General features: G+C 42.9%; 2 protein-coding genes across 5 annotated transcripts in view; both read left to right on the top strand.

Annotated features, from left to right (window-relative positions):
• vwa7 (von Willebrand factor A domain containing 7) overlaps window positions 1-10621 on the top strand; it is a 15781-nt gene extending 5160 nt beyond the window's left edge. For all 3 annotated transcript variants that reach the window (XM_064301918.1, XM_064301919.1, XM_064301920.1), the window contains 13 exons: window positions 536-655; window positions 1102-1297; window positions 1572-1741; window positions 2566-2678; window positions 3392-3508; window positions 3836-4036; window positions 4295-4424; window positions 4630-4782; window positions 6033-6125; window positions 6691-6968; window positions 7402-7538; window positions 7631-7790; window positions 8447-10621. In XM_064301918.1, coding sequence (XP_064157988.1) covers window positions 536-655; window positions 1102-1297; window positions 1572-1741; window positions 2566-2678; window positions 3392-3508; window positions 3836-4036; window positions 4295-4424; window positions 4630-4782; window positions 6033-6125; window positions 6691-6968; window positions 7402-7538; window positions 7631-7790; window positions 8447-8950 — 2372 coding nt within the window. In that variant the 3' untranslated portion in view covers window positions 8951-10621. The remainder of the gene's footprint in view (window positions 1-535; window positions 656-1101; window positions 1298-1571; window positions 1742-2565; window positions 2679-3391; window positions 3509-3835; window positions 4037-4294; window positions 4425-4629; window positions 4783-6032; window positions 6126-6690; window positions 6969-7401; window positions 7539-7630; window positions 7791-8446) is intronic.
• LOC135235906 (sodium- and chloride-dependent GABA transporter 2-like) lies at window positions 9150-23193 on the top strand. 2 transcript variants are annotated; one of them, XM_064301923.1, is made up of 15 exons: window positions 9150-10183; window positions 12989-13189; window positions 13630-13764; window positions 14311-14451; window positions 16781-16871; window positions 17393-17525; window positions 18264-18398; window positions 18555-18658; window positions 18965-19089; window positions 20012-20124; window positions 20514-20651; window positions 21101-21125; window positions 21999-22099; window positions 22702-22872; window positions 23053-23193. In XM_064301923.1, exons 2-15 carry the CDS (start codon window positions 13039-13041, stop codon window positions 23179-23181), a joined length of 1692 nt encoding a protein of 563 aa, XP_064157993.1. In that variant the 5' UTR covers window positions 9150-10183; window positions 12989-13038; the 3' UTR covers window positions 23182-23193. The 2 variants fall into 2 exon arrangements, with proteins under 2 accessions (XP_064157993.1, XP_064157992.1); XM_064301922.1 differs by having other exon boundaries at window positions 21023-21125.

The raw sequence follows: 23193 nt of genomic DNA, 5'->3' as shown, positions 1-23193 counted from the left end.
CATTCAAGCCTGTACACAACTGTGCACAACATGCAAGCCTGTTGACAACATGCAAACCAATTTTTCTGTAAGTCTGTAAATATCATGTTGTTTAAATGGTTTATAAAAATAAGATATGGTTTGGGAATATTGGGCAGGGCAATATTTTACCAGAATTTCCTCTGATAATAAATACTTGTAAAAATAGTGATTATTTTTTTTTTTTTTACAAACAATAAAAAATGAAAACTATTTAGACTCTTTCATTAAACCAATTAATTATTTTATAATGACCTTATTTGACAGGGTAGTTTTTAATTCACCACACTGCTGTCAAAAGGTGCTGTTACATTATTATTCACTGTGTACTTTGTACACTTGTACATTGTAAGTCATGGTTACACCTGCTAGACAGGTGTAATCGTCCCTGCTAAAGAATGCCAGCTCGGTGATAGACCCAGTTGTAAACTCCACATTGCTAAAACCCAGGACTGTAAAAATCTTTTTACAATGGCACAGTGTTTAGGCTCACCTGGTCCTGGCCCCTGTCTTTCAGAGGACACACCTACCTGTACACAGTGCAATAGCACCACCTGCAGGAACAACATACTGCTCAGCCAGCACCCTCCTCTGCTTACCACCGGCTACTACAGCACGCATCCTGCCAAGCCTGCAGGTACATCAGGTCAAAGGCTGCTGGATGGATAATCCTGTTAAAGCTCTGTTTTAGCACATGGGTGGGCCAAAAATGCAACATTATATTATTACCTACTGTTAAAACACCCCTACCTATATTGATAATAGGTGCTGTAGTTTAAAAAAAAACTGCCATTGTTCCTGTTCTAGTAATATATATATATATATATATATATATATATATATAAATTACTTCCAGTAATTATTGTGCTTACTGTCATTGTATGGCTAGTATCTTTGAGTAAAATTTTTATATTTGTCAGAAAATATCAAAAGGTCTTTGAAATTAGCCTTCAAGATAAAGGAAATTATTTTCACATGTAAACACACACTAAACTGCACATGGCACATTCCACTGTCTTTTCCCTGGGTTTCTCTGTCTCACAGCACCATGCTGGTCTCCTCTCTACATCTCCCATACCTTAGGCAAGTGCAGCCATGGAGGGCTGCTGGACAGCAGCCGCCACCAGGGGGCGCGTGGGGGAATCAACAAGGACAGCACCTCCCCCCTCTTCTCCCCACACCACTATCTCCACGGTGACGCTGCCCGACTCGCTACCGCGGCAACCGTGGCTGTTCTGGAAGACCTCCGCGACGCCGTGGGAACCGCGAGCTTTCTCAGGTCAGCAAGTCAAGCCAATCACAAACTACTGCCACATTCCACACTTCTGGGCAAGTAGCAGACATGAAAGTGTAATTTGCCTAAATATTTTGAAAAGTCCTACGTGAGTATACAGTATGTCCTCTCAGATACTGTAGTTTTGACATTTGTAGCTCTTCTGGAAGTATGTTTCTGCAAGCTGCACTGCATGAATACAGCAGCAGTTGCATTTGTGGGTCATTTGCTGTGATCTGTATTTGCGATCATTTAGCATTCCCGCCTGCACTTGTCTCAGGTTGCTGAGCGTGAGGCAGCAGCCGGCGCTGGTGTTTGTGATGGACACCACGGGCAGCATGTTCGAGGAGATCACCGCCGCCCGCCGCCGCGCCGTCTCCATCATCCAGGCCCGTGCCAAAACCGCTCAGCAGCCTGGCACCTACCTGCTGGTGCCTTTCCATGACCCAGGTGAGGGAACAGAGCCCCCCCCAAGCTAGCATGTAATGCTATCACAACTAGTTTACAATGTTTTTAACAAGGCTTTCCTGTTTTAACCACCCTCTGTTGCAGAAGAAGGTTTTGTTTTATTGGATGCATGACAGTGAACCGTCCCTGGCCTGTGTATCGTATGTTTTATTATGCCACACTGAGTTTCAGCTATAAGGCCTGTGTATCGCATGTTTTATTATGTCACACTGTGTTGCAACTGTAGGGCCTGCATATCGCATGTTTTATTATGCCACACTGTGTTGCAACTGTAGGGCCTGCATATCTCATGTTTTATTATGTCACACTGTGTTGCAGCTGTAGGCCCTGCATATCTAATGTTTTATTATGCCACACTGTGTTGCAGCAGTAGGACCTGGATATCGCATGTTTTATTATGCCACACTGTGTTGCAGCAGTAGGGCCTGCATATGGCATGTTTACTGCATTACACTGTGTTGCAGTCATAGGGCCTGTGTATGGGATGTTTTATTATACCACACTGTGTTGCAGGCATAAGGCCTGTGTATGGGATGTTTTATTATGCCACACTGTGTTGCAGTCATAGGGCCTGTGTATGGCATGTTTACTGCACTACACTGTGTTGCAGTCATAGGGCCTGTGTATGGGATGTTTTATTATGCCACACTATGTTGCAGTCATAGGGCCTGTGTATGGGATGTTTTATTATGCCACACTATGTTGCAGTCATAGGGCCTGTGTATGGAATGTTTTAACATGCCACACTATGTTGCAGTCATAGGGCCTGTGTATGGGATGTTTTATTATGCCACACTGTGTTGCAGCCGTAGGGCCTGTGTATGAGACGGAGGATCCAGAGCAGTTCATGCGGTACCTGGAGGGACTGACCGCCCTCGGGGGAGGAGATGAGCCTGAGATGTGCCTCTCTGCCGTACAGGTGAGTAGGCAGGGGGGAGGGGCTTAATGACTTGGAGGTGGTGGGAAGGGTTTTATAAAATTGTAGGAGGGCCTTATAGAGTTTGTAGGAGGAGTTTGAATAGATTGCAGAGGGGCTTAAGCATGGATTCATGTGAGAAAAAGACAGAATAGAAAGGCCAAAAATGTATGTTGCCTTATTCTAATATTTATACTAATATGCTAAATGTTGAAATTAGAATCTGAATATGTTTGTAGTATGTGTTACAGTGTAAATATGTGTAGTGTGGGAGCTGAGTGTAGGCAGGCATGCATGTGTGTGTGTGTGTGTGTGTGTATTTTTGTGTGTATTTGTGTGTGTGGTTGTGTGTACATTCAAGCCTGTTTGTGTATATGTGTGTGCGTGTGTATGTGCGTGTGTGCATGGGTGCATGTTTGTGTGTGCGTGTGTGCATTTTTGTGTGTGTGTGCATGTGCGTGCTTGTGTGTGTTTGTGTGTGCGCGCTGTGTGTGTGTGTGTGTGTGTGTGGGTGTGCGTGTTTGTGTGTATTAGTGTGTGTGTGAGTGCATGTGTGTGTGTGTTTGTGTGTGTGTGCATGTGCGTGTTTGTGTGTGTTTGATTGTGTGTGTGTGTGCATGTGTGTGTGTTTGTGTGTCTGTGTGTGTGCATGTGTGTGTTCGTATGTGTGTGTGTGTGTGTGTGTGTCAGTTACAGTCAGGTTGTTTTTTCCACAGTTGGCCCTGACTCATAGCCCTCCTCTGTCTGAGATCTTTGTGTTCACCGATGCCTCTCCCAAAGATGCTCACCTGTACAGTGCCGTGGAAGCTCTGACATTGGAGAAACAGAGCAAGGTGGTGCACCAGCCCACACCCGTTTATACATCTATCTATACGCATCTATACACCTGTCTGAATACACACACATACACACACACATGCACGTCTGCACAATACTCTGTATACCTGTCTGAATGCACACTTGTCTCTCTAAACCTGCATAGATAGATCTCTATGTAAACCTGTCGACACACACTTGTCTCTGTAAAATTCACCTCTGTGCTCATAAGCATATCCAGTTTAATCATGCATGTATGCATTGTTCACCTCCATCACATTTCAAATAAACAGTGAAATAAGCATACCTGTGGGGACTGAGTCCTCGTTCTTCACCTGTCACAGGTGAGCTTCTTGCTGACAGAGGACCGTAGCTTTTCTGGCACAGATAGAGGGATGAGGAAGAGGAGAGAGAGCTTGTCCCCCAACAGGTTTTCTCTGTACTCTTCACTGTCCTCCATTTCTGGGGGTCTGGCCATCTTCACCACAAACTCTGACATCCACAGAGTGTCCACCATCATTCAGGACAACATTGCTGCAAGCAAGGTACCACTGCAGAAACAGGACTGAATTGTACAATATGTAGCGAATGAATAAACTGTATTTTTATCACAAAGCATTACAAAAATAGTGTGTGCATGTGTATAAAAAGGGATAATTCATTTTTGTGGAATACAGTTTTCCTTGACTTGGACTGTGTGAACACATAAAATCAAGTAAAGGCATTCTCTCTCGCAGCACTGCTCACTGTCTCCACCTGCTGGCCACTGTCTCACATAGCCTCTCTATTGTCTCCTGCTGCAGGTGACTCTATCGCACATGGAGAGCAACTCGGTGTCCACCCACTTCCCCTTCCGCGTAGACAGTGCAGTGAACAACGTCACTCTGCACCTCACTGGCATTTTAAAACACTGTGTGCTCACCAGTCCCTCAGGTAAATCAACACTGACACACACTGATTAAGATTGATAATCTATTTCAGATTTAAAATGTTTTTTAAAATCTTAGTTCTGTATACTTTTCACAATAAAGGTGAAAGTGCACATCAGTGGTCTCACCACATCTCTTTATCCTCCTCTTTCTCTGTCTTGTATTCACCCTCTATCTCTGTCTCTTCTTTTTTCTGATGTCCCACCCAGGTCAGAGCCAGTCCCTCTTGGACAGGCCCGGTTCCCTGGCGCAGCTGGAGAGCTTCCAGGGGCTTTACCGGGTCAGCCTGCTCCCCCCCATCAAGCCGGGACAGTGGCGCCTTAGTGCAGACGCGGAGGGTCCCATCACGCTCAACGCCATCGGTACAGGACTCACCGCCCCCACCGCAAACACAGCAGAGTCGGTACAGCTTACCTGCAAAATGCAGCAGAGGAGGGAAGATAAGTGGGCTGTAGAAACTCAGGGGTTGCAGGTTTGATTCCCTGGTGGGCTACTGCCTTGATCAAGGTGCTTAACCTGAATTGCTTCAGCCAATATCCTGCTGTATAGACAGAGGTGGAAGGTCCAGGGGTCAAAGTAAAAGTAAAGGTCCTGCCATGTGTTTCTTAAACCCATGAACTCAACCAGCTGATTTCACTAATTAGTTCTACCTCCTGGCAGAAGAATTGTGCTGATAAGCAAATCCAGGTGATTGGAACAAAATACTGGGGAGGACATATACTTTCTGAACCAGGATTTTCCACCTCTGTGTATAGATAAACTGAATGTAAAAAATAAGCCATCTCAGAAGGCTCTGTAGATGAGGATCTCTTAAAGGCATACTATTCAGGATTTCTTAGCCTGTGTTTACAAGCAAAGAAGTCTCCTCCTCCGTCTTCAACCCCACCTAACGTAACTAGCTGGATAGCTAGAGGTGACGTTAGTACCATGAAATGAACAAACGTGAGCAACACTAAGAAGGCAGATTTGATTATAGATTAATTAATTCCATTATGTTGCATGTAATAGTGGTTTTATCGTTGGAACTTTGAATTTGAAAAATTCAGACCCTCGCAAAAGTCCTTGTCACCTGCTTAAACTGCTGGTAATGTTACAGGTCCAACAGAAAACAAGCTAACTCCGTGTCGCTTTTAATCCCCTTGGCTGACACCACCAAGGAAAAGCAATTTCAAGGTTAACTCTAGTTCTTGAAAGAGCCCTGTTAGCTTGTCTTTTTGCTACACTTTGCTGTCTCTGGACATCTTCGCTAGGTAGCTCTGTAACCACACCCACCCCTCACCACACAGAAAACATCCAGAAAAGTCCCAAACACATTTTAGAATAACAAATACAGGTAAAGGTGTACAAATTAGAGAAAAGTGCGTAAAGCCAGAGATTGAAGTGTATCATGGATTTGCCTTAACATGGTTATTATGGTATTTTCAAGGAAAAAAATCCTCTGTAGTATGCCTTATATTAGTAGTAAATGCCCAAATATTTAAAACCATTTTAGATATAAAATATCGTCAGTTGACTCTGTACTGCAGATAGTGTTGGGCTGGATATGGAGCCACAGCTGATAGGGCTACACTGGGCAGTGATTGACATGTCTGTCTCCACCCCCTCTGCCCAGGTGACAGCAGTGTGGACTTCCTGTACTATTTTGCAGTGGTGGCCAATGGGACACATCCAGGACTGGCCCGAGTGGAGGGAAGTCCAGTGGCAGGTCTGGTTTGCATGTGTGTGTGCGTGTGTGCAAAAGTGATAGGGAGGGAGGGAGGGAGGGAGAGAAAGAAGGGGAAAACTAGCCAGACCTTAACCCAGCTGAGATGTTTGGCATGACCTGAAGAGGGCTGTTCATGCATGAAATCTGAGAAATATCAATGTACTGAAGCAGTTTTTTTAAAGGAGGAATGGTCTAAATTTCGTCCTAACTATTGTGCAAGACTGATCAGGAAACATTTGGTTGAGGTCATTGCTGCTAAAGAGGTCCTACCAGTTACTAGACACAAAGGTTCACATACCTTTTCCAGTCTGAACTGTGAATGTTCAGACAATGTGTTCAATAAAGACGTGGAAAGTACAATTGGTTGTGTTATTTACTTAAGCAAATTGTGTTTGTCCATTATTGTGATTTGAAATGAAGATAAGGTCACATTTAATGAGTAATTAATGCAGAATCTGAGTAATTCCAAAGGGTTCACAAACTTTTTCTTGCAACTGTATGCATGACTGTGTCTATGCTAATATGAAAACAATTTCAATAATTCCACCCTCCTGTCCATGTCCAGGCGTACCCACATTTCTGGTGCTGGCTGTGACAGGCTTACCGCCCAATGAGGAGGCTTCCTTCAGTCATGTGACACTCCTGGGAGCCAGTGGGGAGATCCTGCTCAAGGTGCCTCTCAACTCTTCGTCCTCCTCATCTGCTGGGAAAGAGCTGGTGGGCGGTATGGCCTCTGTGCCCCGAGAACCGTTCTGTGTGCGACTGTCTGGGAAGGATGGGCGAGGAAACAGACTGGAGCGAGTCGCCACGGAGATGATCCAACCTACACATGTGCAGATACAGGTATACACGCCAACATAACAACACAACACAGTACCTCAGCACAACATAACATCGCAAAGAACTGCAGAGAACCTCCATATAATTTATACAAAGTTGACATATAAATACACAACAAACCTGCCACATACAGATACAAGTATACAGCAATGCAGCAACACATGCTTAAAAATATAGGTATACATATTATCATAAAAACACACACCTGATACTGGTGTACACAACAACAATGCAAGTGTATAGGGCTGAAGTATTTAAGATACTTTTTGACCATAGTCTGTACCACAAACAACACACACCCAACATGACAGTGTGCCAGAGGCGTATAAACTTGATAATCCCATTGGTTTGAGTGTGAAGACGAGTTTGTCGGTGTGTTGAGCTGTGTTTAGTGACTCCTCCCTCCTCAACCCTGGTGCCACCCCCATCCCCCAAGGTCCTCTCAGCTCCTCACCTGGTTCCTGGTAACGTCTCCACAGTCAGCTTTGACGTGATGAACCACGGCCCCGCCCGTCACTTCACCCTGACCGCCACTGATGACCGCGGTTTCCTTACACAGAAAGGTCCTCACAGGTAGGACGGAGAACTCCCAACAGGTGATCCTAAGAGGTGGACAGAAATGTCTTTCATGCCAGCATCCTTGTGGATGTTCTTCCCCACTGCAGGCTGTCGGTGGGGGAGAGGGGTTCGCTGAGGGGGAAAGTGGAGGTTAGGACTCCAGGGGGCACAGACCCAGGGAGTGCAGTTACCCTCACCCTCACGGTCCGAGCACTGGACACCGCCGACTCAAACTACGCCGTTGTACACCTTATCGTCATCCCACAGGTGAGATCCAGTCCAGTACCTCATTCAGTCTTCCTGATCATAGATCCTGCAGATCCCAGTCCCTTCCCTCAGATCCTTTCATATGTCAGAGGATCTACACTAATCATGTACATCTAAACAAAATGTCCCTCAAAGGAGCTACACCAATGGTTCCCAACCCTGTTCCTGGAGATCTACCATCCTGCAGGTTTTCATTTCAACTCTAATTTGGCACTTCTGATTCTACTAATTAGCAGCTCTACAAGATCTCTAGCTGTTGAATGAGGTGTGCTTTATTAGGGATCGGGTGAAAACCTACAGCACGGTAGATCACCGGGAACAGGATTGGAAACCAATGAGCTACACTGATCCTGTATCCATAGGCAGGTATCTGAGAGGATCTATACTTATCTTGCGTCCTTAAACAGTTTACTTTACTTAGTGACTTAGTTGAAACACTGCTCATTGTTCAGCCACTTCCCAATGTCAAACCCCTGCCTCACATGAGACCCACCTTCACTGAGTTGGTCTTATTAGAAAGAAAATATTGGTTATGCTCCCAAAAAAGGGCAGAGTTATAGCTCTGAATGTACTACTTTTGCCAGGAGAGGTTCACGTCTGGCAGAAGTAATGAAAATAAGGTTGTTTCTCTTTTCTCTCTGTCTCTCACTCTCCAGGATGTGTTCCCCCCATCCTGCTCACCGATGCGCGTGGAGGCCACCTGCCCGCCCGTGTGTCACCAGGCGAGCTGGACTGTGTCTCTGGCGGTGACAGACAGGGGGCACTCCGGCTTGGCAGCATTGCAGCTGTCCAAGGGCCACGGCGTCCTCACGCTGCTTCTAGGACAAGGGGGGAAACCATGGCAACAGGAGGGAAAGGGCAGGGACACTGAGGGGGAAGGGAGGCAGGGGTCGGAGGAGCCCCACCTGCTGGAGGGGGAACCCCCCCTGAACATTACTGGGTGGGGTGGAGGAATGCCCCTACATGTGCGCTACACCGCCAGCTGCTGCACCCCCCGAGCTGAGTTGATCGCCTGGGATGGGGAGGGAAATGTCAGGCACTGCCATTTCACCTCCAGCCAACAGGGGGCGACAGACAAGACCAGCAATGGAGCCGGGAGTATAAAAGTGGCACTGCTCACCTTAATTTCTGGCCTGCTGGGAGCCAGACTGATTATGTAGCCTTGTATGGAACTACTGAATACCCTTCTAGCCTCCCCATCTTAAAAATGGATGTTGACTCTGAGGGCTACATTTGGAAAGGAGATTTCTGGTTTATGGTTGCCAGATGCCTGGTTATCAACTGGCATGTCTGGTTTTCAAATTATTTGTACAGATCGGGTTTGTGGTCAATATAATGTCTGGTATGAGTAACTGAGCTTGTATTATATAGCGCTTTGGATAAAAGCGCTATATAAATGCAGTCCATATTAGCTTTACATTAGCGTGTCAACCACCCCTCTGCAATCCATTCCAATGGCTACGCCTCCACCCACCCCGGGACCGCAAATGGTTAATTTCTGCAGCACAACCCCAGCCCTCCAGCCCCAAGTTAAGTTCCAACAGCTTCAAACACTGATAAAGCTGGCAACCCTAGAATGGGTCAAACACAATAACTCTTCCTCCTATTCTTCCTCTTAATGGAACAACCCCCTTTTTCTTCTTTAAATACAGCAGATATGGATCACTGGAATTTATTTAACCAGAATACCTTATTAGAAGTCAGTGAAATGATTGGACACTGGTGGGATGCCTCATTTGTAGGGCCACCATTTTGTCTCCACCGCATGACCTGCTGGAATTTAAACTTGTATTTCAATGGTTATAATCCAGGGGTCCCCATTGGCACTCCAACAACACAGTCAAGTGATTAATCCTACAATAATTGAGTTTATAATTGAGAAATGTATTTTTTTAAAATAATAAGTTGATCTAATTGGTGAACATGGATGTAACATAGTTTAAATGCTGCGAAAAGCATGTCTTTCAGCCAACGGTCCTGGTCCTGGAGGTCTGCTGGCTTTTGTTGTTGCTAAGCACTTCAGTAGCACAGCAATTGATCACTTAAAGCAGTTGTTTATACAATTAATTCAGGTCACCTGGTTTATTGGGTCTGAATCAGTCACTGATCTAAAAAACCAACTGACTCTGTGGCTCTCCAGGACCAGGACTGAGTATCATTGCAGTAAAAATAAAAATGCTTCCATAAAAAGCAGGTTTTTGTTTTAGCCCAGCACTTCGGCACCTAATTCTACATGAGGTCTTGATGGAAGACCATGGTTAGTTAATTAGTTGACTCATGAATTTATTTATTTTTCAAACTTTTTGTGCAAGTTAAATGCTACATAAATACTCTCATTTTTAACTTGCTTCTAACAAAACCTAACATGCCCCTACTGTAGCATGTCCACAGTGGTAAGTAATCAAACTGAATATAACACGTGTTGCTTGTAAACCTCACTGTCAATCATCATCTTTTCTGAATTAGTGGCAATTACCTAGATTACTGAGGTGGTGCAAATAGGATAATTGTTTAAGAAGGGCTTTGACAACGAGGCTATTGTGAACTCTAGATGGTGGAGAAAACAAGGGGAGTCAAACTGGTGGCCTTACTCATTTATATTAATGTCATGATATTTAGTGCTTACCAAGTCTTTAAAAGAACAGAACTGTTGCGCATTCAAGTTCAGCATTTTCTGGCCGTTGGCAGTTTTAGGGATTCCTGTCTGAATTATTTGAAAATCACATGAGAATGCATAATGAAGCCTTGGTTCTGTACAGTCTGGAGTCCGTACTGTTGAATGTACATAGTATTGTGGTTACATTAAGAAATAACATGATTTATTTTCATTGCTCAGTCGTCAGTTTAATTTCTTTGTATGTAAAAATGTTTGTACTTGAAAATACAATACAAATTTAATCGCGTAAAAACTCCCCTCACAGCATATTAAGGATACAATTCTACACAAACAGCAAAACAATATAATGGAGTTCTATTCATAAATGCTTTTTACGTATGTGAAGTACATATTTAAGCACTCAATTATAGAATATATTAGAACATACTACAATATACCTACACTTACAGTGGCTCAATCCTCAAAATGGAACAGGCAGAGCAAACCATTCGTAAAGACCACATTGGAATACACTGTACAGTACCATAACACTAGAGCACACCATAACACTACAATATTCACTAGAAATGCCACAACCCTACAGCAGCGTATTATTCAGCTCCAGTATAACACAATACAAAGTAATCATAAAAAGCTTTGAATAGCAAATTTCATAATGCTTGTCATATTATTTCATAAAAATGTGAATGATGTAGCAATCAGGTGTAATACATTAGTAAGATGAGTGACCAATGATAGAGTGAATGTTTAATAGCATGTTATAGGTGTGTGTATGTGTGTGTGTGTGTGTGTGTGTGTGAAAGATGATCAGCAACTCTGTGTGTGTTAAGAAATGATGCTGTATCACAGCACAGTGACAGCACTGCATGTGACTCTCCAAATAGGCCCAACTGTGCTCCCAAAACAGACTAACCAAGAGAAGTTTAATATAAAAACACCTGTAGATTTCATGTGGCCCAAATGTATTACTGAGACTTTCAAATCTTTACAGTACAGTAAATATCTAGACCACTGCATATGTGCAATTATTTTCACTAGCTATTTACATTTCATATAGGAAATCACATATTGCAGAGGTCACAGAAGAAACCGGCTTTACAGCAAGTTTTTCTTTCATTATTATCTAGGATTGTGTTTTGTTGTCCTGAAAAAATACATGAACGCCATTTACAGACTGCACTGACAAAGGGAGTTCATTTCCCCCAGAGAAAGACCTGCCAAACCATGCATTTGGAATTTGGCCTGGTCTGATTTCTAGTAAATGGCTCCTTTACAAGAAATGGTGGTGTTCCAGCTGAAACCGGGAAAGGAAGCACTACTCTGACGAGAGGCATCCACAACTAATTTAAGCCTATTGCCAGACTATCACGATAGCTTACAAGATTCTTTCATAGCTTCCTACTTGGGCTTTCCACTGTACAGCCATCATTTATAAAAGTAGCTATTTCACTCCAAATTTTATCAAAATACAAACAACATGCAGTCAATCATTTGCGATGTGTTTTCTAAACATACCACAAGAAGACACATTCCAAAACTCCAAAGCCGAAACTTTGGGCTCGGTTCTATGGAGGACTAAATAATAACTTAATACTGGTTCCTAATTTGGAGCATATTTATGTAGCCTGAGTATGTTGGATAAGGGAGGTCACTGCATGCCTATTCAGCATTCATGATTTGTGTTAGACATAAACAATAATTGTCCTTGTTGAATTTGCAATTTGCTTATGTATTAACACACCAGATTTACAATTATGCATGGTATTAGTAAAGCCAATCAAGTGTTAGTACCTTTTCATTATATAGAGTAGGGACTGCCCCTGCCCCTCAGTTCAGACTTATCCACATTGCTGTGTGTAGGTGCTGGACTTTTTCTGCAGAAACAAATCTCTTACATGGATATAACTTGTTTTGCCTGGTCACTATAAGGGCAAGGACAATTGGCATCACAAACATGGTCCTCAGCACAGCCACTCATCAACAGCACAGATGACCACAATTCAGATGTCAGTGAGTATTTTACTCTACCACATCCTTAGTATGCTGTAATGAAAGATGTGGAAGGGCAACTCAATTTTATCTACAAAATAATTCACCAGTAAACATATGAATGAAAAAGTGTTTTACACAAAAGGACTTTAAATTATATCTGATGTTTGAAAGTCAAAAATAAGACACTAAATCACTGAATTGCTCATTGCAGAGTGGTTCTGTCCTTGTAGACCAAGAGGAAGGCAATGTTTGTGATCCTCCTTTCATTTTGGTTTCAGATTGCTTATGGAAATAACCATTGTTTCACTTTGCTCTGAAACACTGATTCCCACATCTAAATGAAAGCATTTATTTACAGAATGTAATCTTTACACACTACAAAAAATTGTTGAAAAAATAAAGTTTCTGATTAGCTCACTTTATACATAATGTTTTCAGATAACAGTTTGACCTGCCACAGACCGTGATGGCTATTCTTTACCATGGCCCTGTCACTCATTGGTAACTTGGCCCAGCATCACAGATACACCGTGCACATGTAAGAACGTGTCAGACAGTCAGTGGGTAAAACATCAGCCTCTGTTTCAAGATTGCTGTGTCTAGACAAAGGGCGAAGAGTGAGGAACGAAGGAAGACGGGATGAAGATGGAAAGGGAGACCGCTGAAAGGCCATTGGAGGAGAGGGGCCAGTGGGGGAGTAAGGTGGAGTTCCTCCTGGCGGTGGCGGGGGACGTAGTGGGGCTGGGAAATGTGTGGAGGTTCCCATACCTCTGCTACAAGAACGGCGGCGGTGAGTAAGTGAGTAAATGAGTGAGTGTATGAGTGAGTATGAGTGAGTGTATGACTGTAAGTGATCATGAGTGAGACTGTGAATAAAATGAGTGAGAGTGTTGATGAGTGCAAATTAGTGTGTGAATGAGTTTTTTGAGACTTAATATGGACTTTTAGTTTGATTTACATATTTAATGTACCTATAAGTACTAAATGAGCATTGATTTACATAGTTCTTGTTTCTGGATGGTGCAGTGCTCAGTGCTCTGTCTGTATGTGTACATGTTACATAACAGATAGAACTGCATTATGGGAACATCCCAAGCACACAGAGTCACACAGTCACAGATTACTGATTGCCTGGAAGTAAACATATCTGGTTTTGTTCACATAACTGTCGGAGGCTGGTGATTGAAGATTTATCTCAAATGTTCCCTTTGTGTGTGGGTGTGTCTGTAGGAGCGTTCCTTGTGCCGTATTTGCTCTTTGCGGTGACCTGTGGGATACCCCTGTTCCTGCTGGAGACTGCCATGGGACAGTACACCCAGGAGGGGGGCGTCACCTGCTGGAGGAAACTGTGCCCATTGGCTGAGGGTGAGAGGCCAGAAACGTCTCATCAAATGGGTAAAACTGAGATCACAATAGGGGGTGAAGGAGAGAAGAGACAGGCTCACCAGGTATGAGCAGAGGGGAGACTTTGTGGCCCAGCCCTTAGAGCAGCTGCCTCTCAGTCCATGTACAAATCTCCCCATGCAGCCAGGGGTTCAGTTCAGTTGTTCTTACATGCAAATCCCTAAATTCTATAGGCATATAAAAAATGCAGAGCTACAAAAGTGCACTGGTGGACTTTACTCTTACAGGGAAATGGGGCCATCACACAGGGAGAAATAGTTACAGTATATTACAAGCAGTTGTCAGGCACTCCAATCCAGAGTGTCTCTCAAAGCAGAAGGCATCAGTGTCACCATCAGGAATCCAAATACTAAGAGAAACCACAGCAGGCATGTTCACAACCAGTAACTGCATTAAGTAGTCGTTCAAACTAATGATTGGCACTGTCAGTTGCTAATTGAGTCTATGTGCCTGTGTGTATATGTGTGTATGTGTGTGTCTGTGTGCCTGTGTGTATGTGTGTCTCAGGAATTGGCTATGCGGGCCAGATGATCCTTTTTTACGCCTGCATGTGTTATATTGTCATCCTGGCCTGGGCTCTCTTCTACCTCTACTTCTCCTTCAGCTCACATCTGCCCTGGGCCAGCTGCTCAAACACCTGGAACTCAGGTAAAATCTGAAATGCAGTGTAAGAGGTATAACTCCACCTGCAGTACATACAGGAGGACACAGGTACAGAGCCTGTCTCTAAGCTACACTGGGCTGACTGTAATAACACCTGAAATACAGGTGACATTTGCTCCACCCACAATCCATGGTGCATACAGGCATAAAGCCTGTCTTGAAGTTATACTGGGTAGGTTAAGAACCCCCATTTCCTTTGGGTATCGCAGTCCCACTCCTTCAAAGACAGGAAAAATTGTACGGCAAATTCAGATCAGTTAAATATGAGGAACTTATTATTGTGATGCCTGTGCATGCCAGTATGTGTGATATATGTGGGTATTTCAGGTTGAAACATTCATATGTGATCATATGCCTGCTTCATGGATGTATTTCAGAATACACAATTATTTAAAATTTGTTTTGCAATGCTTTCAAAATGTATTCTTTACACTTGTAATATGTCAATATTAAATATATACAGTCCCCTCCAAAAGTATTGGAACAGCAAGGCCAATTCCTTTGTTTTTGCAATACACTGAATACATTTGGGGTTGAGATAAAAAGATGAACATGAGACAGGAGTTCAGAATTTCAGCTTTTATTTCCTGGTATTTACACCTAGATGTGTTAAACTACTTAGAACATAGCACCTTTGGTATCAGACCACCCAATTTTTAGGTGAGCAAAAGTATTGGAACAGAGAGTATTTAAGTAAATGAAAGTAAATAACACTTAATATTTGGTAGCATATCTCTTGCTTGCAATTACTGCATCAAGCCTGCGACCCATTGACATCATCAAACTGTTGCATTCTTCTTTTGTGATGCTTTTCCAGGCTTTTACTGCAGCCTCTTTCAGTTGTTGTTTGTTTCGGTGGGGTTCTTCAATCTCATCTTCAGGAGGTGAAATGCATGCTCAATTGGGTTAAGGTCTGGTGATTGACTTGGCCAGTCTAAAACCTTCCACTTTTTCTCCCTAATGAAATCCTTTGTTGTGTTGGCAGTGTGTTTTGGGTCATTGTCTTGCTGCATGACGAAGTTCCTCCCAATTAGTTTTGATGCATTTCTCTGTAAGTAGGCAGACACAATGTTTTTGTAGACTTCTGAATTCATCCTGCTGCTACCATCATGAGTTACATCATCAATAAAGATTAGTGAGCCCACTCCAGAAGCAGCCATGCAAGCCCAAGCCATGACACTTCCTCCACCGTGCTTCACAGATGAGCTTATATGTTTTGGATCATGAGCAGATCCCTTCTTTCTCCACACTTTGGCCTTTCCATCACTTTGGTAGAGGTTAATCTTGGTCTCATCAGTCCATAAAACTTTGTTCCAGAACTTTTGTGGCTCATCTCTGTACTTCTTTGCAAATTGTAATCTCGTCTTCCGATTCTTACTACTGATGAGTGGTTTGCATCTTGTGGTATAGCCTCTATATTGCTGCCCTCTAAGTCTTCTTCGAAAAGTTGATTGAGATACCTTCACCCTTGTCCTGTGGAGATTGTTTGTGATGTCACTGACTGATGTTTTGAGGTTTTTCTTCACAGCTTTCACAATGTTTCTGTCATCAACTGCTGTTGTTTTCCTTGGTCGACCTGTTCGATATCTGTTGCTCAGTACGCCAGCGGTTTCTTTCTTTTTCAGGACATTCCAAGTTGTCGTACAAGCTATCCCCAATGCTTGTGCAATGGCTCTGATCGATTTCCCCTCTTTTCTAAGCTTGCTTTTCTCCCAAAGACAGCTCTCTGGTCTTCATGTTAGTTTATCTTTTATAACACAAATGCAGTTTTCACAGGCAAAACCCAAGGCTAAAACCAAGAGTAGACATTCAGAACTATTTATTGTTTAACCAATCAATCTAACAGGACACATCTGGGCAACAAGAAACACCTGTCAGTCACATGTTCCAATACTTTTGCTCACCTACAAATTGGGTTGTCTGATACAAAAGGTGATATGTTCTAAGTTGTTTAACAAATCTAGATAAAAATACCACGAGATAAAAGCTGAAATTCGGATCTGTCATCTCATGTACATCTTTTGACCTCAAACTCACTTGTCTTTAGTGTATAGCAAAAACAAAGGAATTGACCTTGCTGTTCCAATACTTTTGGAGGGGACTGTATTTTCACATGTATTAACACTTGTAATTTTTTCATAATATAGAGCTGGTTTATTAACAGCTGTCTGCATATCAGAAAACCAGACAACCAGAAACAATAAGAGAATGTTTGGAGTGACAGTCATGACTGTTTAAAATGGCCTGTCACTCACCTGCAACGTCCGATGAGTCTGTTTCGATGATTTAGGAAAGCCTACTCTCTGTGCTTCAGATCACTGTGTGGACCTTTCCAACAAAAACCTCAACACAAACTGGACCCAACAGCCCAACAACTCATCCTCTGCAGCCACCGAGTTTTGGGAGTAAGTCTGGTGACTGAGTTCTGTAGGATTGCACCTCGTACAGACCTCGGGGTTAGGGAACTAGGAAACTTGGCTGCAGGTTCAAGTCTTTACATAATCTACTTATCTTTAATTACTTATGTAAATATGGATCTGTATAAATGTATGGAAAAAGTGTAAGTTGCTCTGAATAAAGGTGTCTGCTAATAAATAAGGTGATGTGTAGGGCCATATTAGCCTAGTTTACAGATGTATGTGGAAATGGATCACATTGGCCTAGCCTCACCTTGTGGCATTTATGCTAGTGAAATACTTTCTGAACAATAAGAAGAGAAAATGTCCATTATTTGTGTACATGGTAGGGCTAGGGTGCAAGGGGCATGCAGAGCATTGTGGTTCCTACATGGGAATAAATGTAAGTTAACTGGCAGAACATTTTTAGTATAAATAAAGTAAAAAATATTATTTCTCTCTTTCTCCACTTACTTCCCTTTTCTCCCCTCATGTTTCTCTTTTTCTTTCCTTCTCCCCCCCTCCCCCAGGAGACGTGTGCTGGCGATCTCGGGGGGCATTGAGGAGGTGGGCAGTCTGAGGTGGGAGGTGCTTCTGTGCCTCATCATCATGTGGGTCATCTGCTACTTCTGCATCTGGAAGGGGGTGAAGTCTACAGGCAAGGTCTGTCTCAGAGCTACTGAGAGAGATAAGCACAGAATGTCCTTACCTGGGCTACCTCTACAAAGAGTGACTGTTCATATGTTCCTTTCACAAGTGTTTCTTGTGCATATCTGGAATCTCAGTGTACCAAAGTAAAAGAACCTGCTCTCCGGGGTGAAATAGTATGATAAAAAAATGGTTGTGTCTGATAAACTACACAAGTTATGTTATGTTTGGTATCATTGGACTAGGAACAAGTGGAACTTCAATAATATGTAGGTTTTTTTCCATAAGAATATAACATTCTGAATAAATATTGAATGATAAAGTGAATTTTACTATTTAAGACATGATAAACAGAAACTTTTTCAAGAAGTATATTTTATATACAATGAGCTCCATAATGTTTAGGACATATGTTTTTCTTTATTTGGTTCTGTACTCCACAATTTTAGATTTATAATTTAAAAAATGTACATGTGTTCAAGATGCAGATTATTTGCTTTTATTAAAATGTATTTCTATACATTGTCCCAAACATAAGCTTTGAGCTTACTGTAAGTACTAACATGCCTTTATGATACCCATACAAAATGTCTTCTTTCTACACCAAACAGAATGACCTCTGTGGTCTGTTTTCTTAGCATACTGTTTTCATGCTTTAGTCAGAATGGGTTTATTAAGTGCCAAGGGATTCAAAATGATCTATGTTTACATGACTGTGAAAGGCCCTCACTCTCTCTCTCCCTCTCACACCAGGTGGTTTATTTCACTGCTACTTTCCCATACCTGATGCTTTTGGTGTTGCTGATACGAGGGCTAACTCTACCTGGAGCTCTGCAGGGGGTGGTGTTCTACCTGTACCCTGACCCCTCCCACCTGACAGATCCACAGGTAAGAACTCCGTAACATCAGCATATGTTAGGCAGTGCCCCATCGCCTTGTCCTAGCTAAATGTATCTTTCCTTATTTCACTCCATAGGGGAACATATAAACAAATGTTTTCAGCCACATCAGCTCAAATGTGTTCAGTTTGTGATGTCACTGCAGGTGTGGATGGAGGCAGGATCTCAGATCATCTTCTCCTACAGTCTTGGAGCGGGAACTCTGACTGTGCTGGGTAGCTACAACACATATAACAACAACTGCTACAAGTAAGGCCCTTTCATACCCACAGTACACTAGGGCAGAAATGCAGAGAAAAGATGACAGGTGCTTAAACATAAATATGCAACTCTTTGTCCAGTTCAGTACCAAGATATTCACATTTATCTTTTCTTCAGTGCAATACTAAGATATCCACATTTATACCTTCATCCAGTGCAATCCAGAGATACCCACACTTATAAAGGAAGACAATTAGCAGCAAACACTTAATTTATTTCACTTTGAAAGAAAATAAATACAAAAACAAGGACAGGTCAGCAAATTCCTTTACCCCCCTGGTGGTGTTTCTGCAGGGACTGTTTGTGGCTGTGCCTGCTGAACAGCGGGACCAGTGTAGTGGCGGGATTCGCGGTCTTTTCTGTGCTGGGGTTCATGGCACATGAGCAGGGCGTCGCCATTGAGGAAGTGGCAGAATCAGGTACTGTTCTTCGTCCGACGCTGCTCTGCGTGAGCTTAGCAGTGGTCTTCTACGTGAAAATAAGCAGCTGTTGGACAGCACGTGTTTCTGAGGAGATCCATGGTGTCCCAGCTCTCCCAAATTGGAAAGGGGGTTTGTGCATGTTTGCAGTTGGACAATTCCGGTTAGGGTGTGTGTACATTGCTTGGGCTAGGCCCCTTAATTCCAGTGAGAAGAACGGTGTTGACTGGCCTGCACTGAGCCCTGACCTCCACCCCATCCAACACCTTTGGGATCAATTGGAAAGCCAACTGCCAGCCAGTGCTAATCACCCAATCAGTGCCTGACCTCACTAATTATCTTCTGGCTGAATGGAAGCAAATCCTGACATCCAATGCTCCATCATCTAGTATAAAGTCTCCCCAGAAGAGTGGAGGTTGTCATAGCAGCAAAGGGTGGACAAACTCCATATTAATGCCCATAATTTTGGATGAGATGTTGGACGTCAGGTGTCCACATATGATCAGAATGGATGTGCATCTGCCTTTTATCAATCTTTTCATCTTGTTAACAGCACGTAGCAAGGGCTTTTTTGTAGATACACATCCTTTTAGACCAACAGATCTTAGTTGCCGTTTCACTGTAGTCAGGGTAACTGGTTTCTCTATGATGTCCGAGCTCACCAGTGTTCTCTTTCTTCTTAATGATGTTCCAAACTTCTGGTTTTGGTTAGCCTAAGATTTGGCCTTTGTCTCTGACTGTTCTTTTTATTATTTAAAATGTGCAAATATAATAAGAGGGAATCTGACCTGGGAGAGAAGGGGAGGAAGAGTAAACACTATTGGATCATTTATTTTTCTCCCATTCATTCTCTGTCTCCTTCACTCTCTTCTGGTCTTTCTTTCCCATCACCTCCATGTTCTCCTCTGCTCCCTGCTCCCAGGACCTGGTCTGGCATTCATTGCGTACCCCCAAGCAGTAGCAATGATGCCCCTACCTCAGCTGTGGGCCGTGTGTTTCTTCATTATGATCATCCTGCTGGGCCTGGACACACAGGTAATCAGTCACCTGGCTGCAGCTCACCATTCCTGGCTGCTCAGTCTGTGAAACTGCCAGCACTACAACTGCGCACCTTTAGATCCTTCCTGTTTGGTTCTTGCATAACATGAAGTAAAGCTGTACTGAGCTAGCAAGGCATGATGCTGGGTCATTGGAGATCACAACAAGATTACCTGCCAAGCTAACTAGACAACATTTCATAGCTAATAAAAATGTATTTGTGGATAGTTTCTCACAAGCAGGAATTCAGTAATTAAACATTATTGTGTCAATCATCTTTCTCTCTCTCTCTCTTCCTTTTTCTTTCCCTCTTTTTCCCTCCATCTCCCTTTCTCTCCCTGCCTTTCTCTGGTGAACCTTGGGGCATCCATCTGTCTGTCGATCAGTTTGTGGCGATGGAGGGGGTGATGACAACAATGAAGGACCTGTTTCCAACGGTGCTGCGGAGGGCCGGGCACAGAGAGATCTTCCTCCTGCTCTTCTGCCTCACCTGCTTTGTCTTGCAGCTGGTGATGGTCACACAGGTGAGAAGACAGCTAGAGAGAGAAAGAAATACATTTCAATATGTATTGCCAGTTTACCCAGAGGATATCACTGGCTCCTCCTATCACTGTGACCTACACAGATTACACAGATGTTAAAACTTGCTACAAATTACTACAATAATTACTACAAATTTATTACTTCCTGCATGTTGCTAGAAATAATAAATTTTACTTTTTTTTTTTTTTTTACCTCATTCAAGGTTAAAGACCTATATGAAATAATTAAAACCTGCATAATTCTAATCATAACTGCAATTCCAGGGTTCACACAAAGCACAAATCTCCTCAGTATCTCTTGACCATACTTTCCCCTTACATCTGCCCTTGTCATTTTCCATGCTGTCCACTAGGGGGGGATGTATGTGTTCCAGCTCTACGACTACTATGCCATTAACGGGGCCTGTGTATTCTTCCTGTGCGTGTTCAAGGTCCTGGCCATGGGCTGGCTGTTTGGTGAGTGGACTTTTACATAGGAAGAAATGTGACTATATTTACTCATTAGCACAAAGCAGCATACCTTCCAAAAAACACTGTGGAAATAAAGAAAAAATTGGCACCAAATGTAAACGGGTTATGAACAAGAACTGATACAATGTACTCACAATGTAAGGAAGAGGAAATGAAAATGCCTTTTTGCATAAAATTAATTTTAAAAATGTATAAAACTTCTGAAGGTGCCCTTTGAGGCAGAGGAAAGCATACTTAAAAAAACCAAGACCCTGGTTAAAAGCATTTTACCCTGGTATGTCAATGCAACCAATAAGAAAAAAGATGGAAAATGAGATGCACAAAATGCCTTTTAACTGGAAATGACCTTCACTGCCAAAGAAAGGAAAAATAGTTAACATTAACGAAACATGCAGAGAATGGTAGAATATCTATAAATAATGCAGGTTTCAAAGTTAGTTGCCTATTTTGCCATTTTTGTTTAAAAAGGTTGGGCTTATATACACATTGGAGCAATCACTGATTTGATTTTAAACAAAGGTATCCAGGTAAAAGCGAACACAATAATGCAAATTACTGACCGTGAAAACCACACCCCTGCATAAAACACAAACAGTGAGAAACCCCTTCAAAAGGAGAGACTTTGAGCCAAACAGACAGCAATCCCATAATGAACTGCTCCATTTTGCATAAAAAAACAAAGCCTGCAACCTTTTAAAATGTGAATTACACAAAAGGAAGCTATTTTGAAACCGGAATGAAATCAGAGATATTCTTGATTTCCTTATCTCTGCTTTTTGAGTTTGATTTGTTCTCAGTGGAGGTTCACTTTATACACACTGCAATGCTCACCACCATTCCTGTGTGTCCCTCGAGCAGGGGCGGAGCGCATGGTCGATGTGATTGAGGACATGACCGGGGAGCGTCCCTGCCTCATCTTTAAGCTCTGCTGGCTCTACATCACACCGCTGGTGACCCTGGTGAGTTTGACTCACCGCCATTGACGGACATCCAGAGACAAAGCATCTCTCCAACTCGCCAGACATCATATTTGCTGCCATTCACTTCCTGAAAAGTATGCTCCCAAATATACTCACCGAAACCGTGGAAATAAGTATATCATCCTGGGATTGTACAGTACATTCTGCAAAAAGTTTGCCTACTTAACAACCAATGTACTCAACTCAACTTAATAATAGGCAAGTGCGCTGATTTGGTGTGTGTTTCTGTGTGTTTCTTTGTCAAGACGAGAGGAGCCACTGTTGTTGGACACTAAACTGAGCGCCTACTTTGTTGGCCTGAATGTGGGACACACAGACACTCATGTAGAGGGCAAATCATTTATGTCCTTTAAAGTAAAAGCAGGGAGAAATGAAAATCAATTAACTTTGCTGCAGAAATGTATATATATATATATATATATACATATAGTAAATGTTTTTTTACTACATAACTATGCAACCAGTTTTGACAATTGAATCCTGCTTAAAAGACAGCTTCATGTTAATTCTACTTTTATGACACAATGGCAGTATGGCGTGTTACATTTATAAAACCTTCCACTCTTACTCCTCTCCCGTAGGGATCCTTCATCTTCTCTGTGGTGGAGTACCAGCCCCTGACCTTTAATCGCTGGTATGTGTACCCAGACTGGGCGTACGTGCTGGGCTGGCTGCTGGCCCTCTCCTCTGTTGTACTGATTCCAGGGTGGAGCCTGGTCAAGCTCTCCCTCAGCACTGGCACTCTCAGACAGGTGAGGCCCAGAACCTCTGTCTCCCCAGCTGTTCTGGGAGCTAGCCCTGTTCCCACAGTCCAACCCCCTTACCCAGGGCCTACAGTGTTTTATCCAATCACACACACACACACACACTCTCTCTCTGTAGATATACAATGCTCATCAAGATCCGTGCCATTATTTCTTTTCTGCTGACAGCGTTTGTCTCATCTGATTCACCCTGATGATGACCTCCCCCTGACCCGGAAGCAAATGGCTGAGCGAGAGCATGCAATTTCTGCTACAGAGATGGAAGAGTTAGTGACCAACCAAAAGTCAATAAAGTGACAGTAAAAGGTT

Source organism: Anguilla rostrata, chromosome 12 (genome assembly GCF_018555375.3).
Source record: "Anguilla rostrata isolate EN2019 chromosome 12, ASM1855537v3, whole genome shotgun sequence".
NCBI classification, from domain to species: Eukaryota; Metazoa; Chordata; class Actinopteri; order Anguilliformes; family Anguillidae; genus Anguilla; species Anguilla rostrata.
Note: the sequence above shows the minus strand (reverse complement) of the source record. Positions and strands in the feature narration are given on the sequence as shown.